This window comes from Humulus lupulus, chromosome 8 (assembly GCF_963169125.1).
Source record: "Humulus lupulus chromosome 8, drHumLupu1.1, whole genome shotgun sequence".
NCBI lineage: Eukaryota > Viridiplantae > Streptophyta > Magnoliopsida > Rosales > Cannabaceae > Humulus > Humulus lupulus.
Window position 1 is genome coordinate 49,324,500 of NC_084800.1, and position 3,471 is coordinate 49,327,970.

Consider the following 3,471-nt stretch of genomic DNA (forward strand, 5'->3'; position numbering starts at 1 on the left):
GTCCATTTGTTTCTGAACAACTCCATGTTGTCATCGCAAATCGTGTCAAGTGGTAGCCTACCCAATAAGTGTTCGATGTGCTTGATGGCGTACACACCACAATCTCCACTGTAACCAAAACATAAATTGCATTAGTAACAAAATCAACATGGAATTTAATTTAAAAAACTTGAATAAAAACTAGACTTTTGTTTACCTGACTTTGGTTTGGGGTACTGAATCAACTGGCATGCGGTGCACATTGAACTCTTTGCATCTTTTAGCTCCAGGTGGAATCGTCAACCGAGGGTCGTCCTTGAAAAGTTGTGACTGTAATAACAACGATGGGAACAAAGTAGACCATGACTTCATAAAAGATTGCAGTTGTTTATCACTTATCACGGTCACGTCCGAATCATAAACATTCAGAGTCCAAGTAGAAATGGAGGCTTCAACTGCAAACCAATGCGCTTGAAGGTAGTTCTGGCACCAATATACAGTGTCTACTCCCTTCCACGATGCCAGAAATTAATTGTCAATTCCCGTAATCATTGATATCACATCTGAATCCCACAAAAACCTTTTCTTATCCGCTTCCTTGGCATTCTGATATGCATCATAACGGGCCGGTACCACTTGTGAGAACATAATATTCATCACAACACCATCTTGCCGATACGCCCCGGGATAGAACTATCGACGCCTACGTAGCATATGCATGGCCGCATCAATATGCTGCAAAAATGATTGGAAAGTAATTAATCAGCCTATCGAAACCCCTATTGAACCCACTGCTTATACCAGATAACAAATATTAATAAATTTAATAAAATTACTTACCCCATCATCGATCCAAAACTGTGGTGTCTTCATCGTCAGAAACCAACTCGGACCATACACACGAGATTGGACATCCCTCTTCGTCTTGTTCGGAATATCTCCAAGCAACCACTTGCCGACCGTTCTGTACTGTGTAGCAAGTGGCTTCTTTAGAGGGTCGAGGACTAATGGCACGTCATCAATCGCATCCAAACGAGCTTTCTTTCTGGTTGGGTCGGTGTAGTCTTCAAATTTCTTAGGTTTGCATCTTTTCCTCTTGGCCAATTGAAACTCTACACCAGCAACATCCCCAGGTTCTATAATAGCAACACCTGGGGTCTCAGGATTTGCTGTGAGTACTATCGAGGGAGGAGTGCCTATGTCATGTGAGACAAAATCATCTGGGAGGTCACGTGAGTCGGAATCAGAATCAGAATCATTTGGAAGATCTTGTACGAATGTCAAGATCTTATTGACAGCATCCATGATGACCGCCTGGTTCTCTAGGATGGTATCCTGACGACTCTCGACTCGCTCCAACCTCTCCAACACCTCCCGTAAATCAGGTTGATCAGGACTGGGGTGTACTGATGGGGCTGGGGCCGAGGGTTTGGGGTCGATGGGGACTGGGGTATCCTCATCATCAGGGCCATCAACAAAAATATTTGCTGCCTTCGCAACCTCAGCAGCTATCTCCGCCACCTTCTCAAAATCAGTGGGAGTTTCTACCTCTTCTTCTTGGCCCAACCCGGGATACAAGGGAGCATCACCCTCCGTCAGAGCGCTATAATAATCTATCTCCGAAGGCGGGGGCTTCAACATGGACAACACAATCAACTGCATCAAATACAAAGCATTAAGTCAGTTTGAAACCACCAAAGAATACTCTATTTTGACATAATATAGCAGAACTTACACTCGTCTTCTTGAACATCGGTGCAAGGTCGGCCTTCGAAATAGGACGCTCCTTATTGCTCGACCAACTAAGCATCCTCGGAAACTGGTTTCCATGGTTAATACCATACTCACGTGCAAACTGCTGGATGGCTTCATATGCCCAATACTGCAATGCAGGGACATAACCATACAAACTGTATTTTGCTTCTTTCTGTTTCCCCTTAACTTCCTTTTTCTTCTCATAGTTCCTTTTCTGATGATGCATGTCTTTCTTACATGAATCCATAAGCTTGTTAAAAGACACCTTCCCCCATGGGTAAGTAAAGAAGTACTCAGTGTCCTCCACCATCTTCAGCGAATCTATCCAGACATTTAACTTGCCCTCTCGTGCAAGTAAAACCCCCTCAACAAAGAAACATAGGCCCAACTTGTAGGCATCTTCAACTACAGTGCAGTTTTTTAAAGCAGCCTCCAAATGCATTAACTTCACTGTTTCTTCATCATTAAAGTACTCCTTGATTAAGCGGTCACTAGTCAAGTGTTTCTTCAAATCAGTCTCAGATGGCCCGGAACTAAAGTTCAACCCCGTAACCAAAGCAAACTCGCCTCTACCAAATCTACAGGGTCTAGATCCCAAATGTAAATGCAACTCATCCTCTTTGAAGCACTGGATCTTGCGCAACATTAATTGATGCATGAGAGATGCAGAGAAGTCCAATTTCTCAGCCATGAAAAATTGTTTGAATGGGGATTCCTTCACCATTTCTATCAACCCGAGCTCCTCAAACTTGTCCTTGATTGTTTTAAAGTAACCATTGCCCCTATATGTGACTCGTCCAGGAAAGTGATCTGTCAAGGGTAAAAGATACTTCGGCATCTGCAAAAAATAAAGATAACAATAATACAGTTAAATAAAGTCGCATGAAAAATCCATAAATAAACATACATGCAACCATCGAACCCATCTCGAACACCCATCGAACCCCAACCCGAGTACCCATCGAACCCCCTATCGAACCCCTAGAGCATGCATCGAACCACCATCGAACCCAACATAAGACCCAATCCATCGAGCATGCATCGAACCCCCATCGAGCATGCATCTAATTTCTTAGTTTTAAACCCAGAACCCATAATGGGCCTACCCCATCGAACCCCTAAGGCCTATCCTATCAAACCAACATCGACAAGCATCGAACCCAACAAATACCAAACCCATCGAGCATGCATCGAACCCCATCGAGCATGAATCGAACCCAACAAATACACAACCCATCGAGCATGCATCGATCCCCCATCAAGCATCGAACCTAAACTTGGAACCCTTAACGGCTTAACCTATCGAACCCCCATCGAGCATGCATCGAACCCCCCCATCGAGCATCGAACCTAAACTTGGAACCCTTAACGGCTTAACCTATTGAACCCCCATCGAGCATGCATCGAACCCCCCCATCGAGCATGCATCGAACCCCCATCGAGCATCGAACCTAAACTTGGAACCCTTAACGTCTTAACCTATCGAACCCCCATCGAGCATGCATCGAACCCCCATCGAGCATGCATCGAACCTCCCATCAAGCAACCTTACAGACCCACAAAAATCCCAGGCTTCACTAAAACATACCCACACTATTCCATACCCAAAACAAACCAGATTAATCCATACACACAAACAATCCCACATTAATCCATACACAAACAATTCCACACTAATCCATACACATACACACAAACACAAACAATAAGCTTACCTTTGTTTTGGGTATGGAGAAA

General features: G+C 44.1%; 1 protein-coding gene across 1 annotated transcript; it reads right to left on the bottom strand.

The window, feature by feature from the left end:
- Window positions 1-663: 663 nt before the first annotated feature.
- Window positions 664-1,375, bottom strand: LOC133797141 (uncharacterized). Its single transcript, XM_062234950.1, has 2 exons — window positions 820-1,375; window positions 664-714 (listed from the first exon to the last, which is right to left on the bottom strand). Exons 1-2 carry the CDS (start codon window positions 1,282-1,284, stop codon window positions 673-675), a joined length of 507 nt encoding a protein of 168 aa, XP_062090934.1. The 5' UTR covers window positions 1,285-1,375; the 3' UTR covers window positions 664-672.
- Between the last annotated feature and the right edge of the window lie 2,096 nt (window positions 1,376-3,471).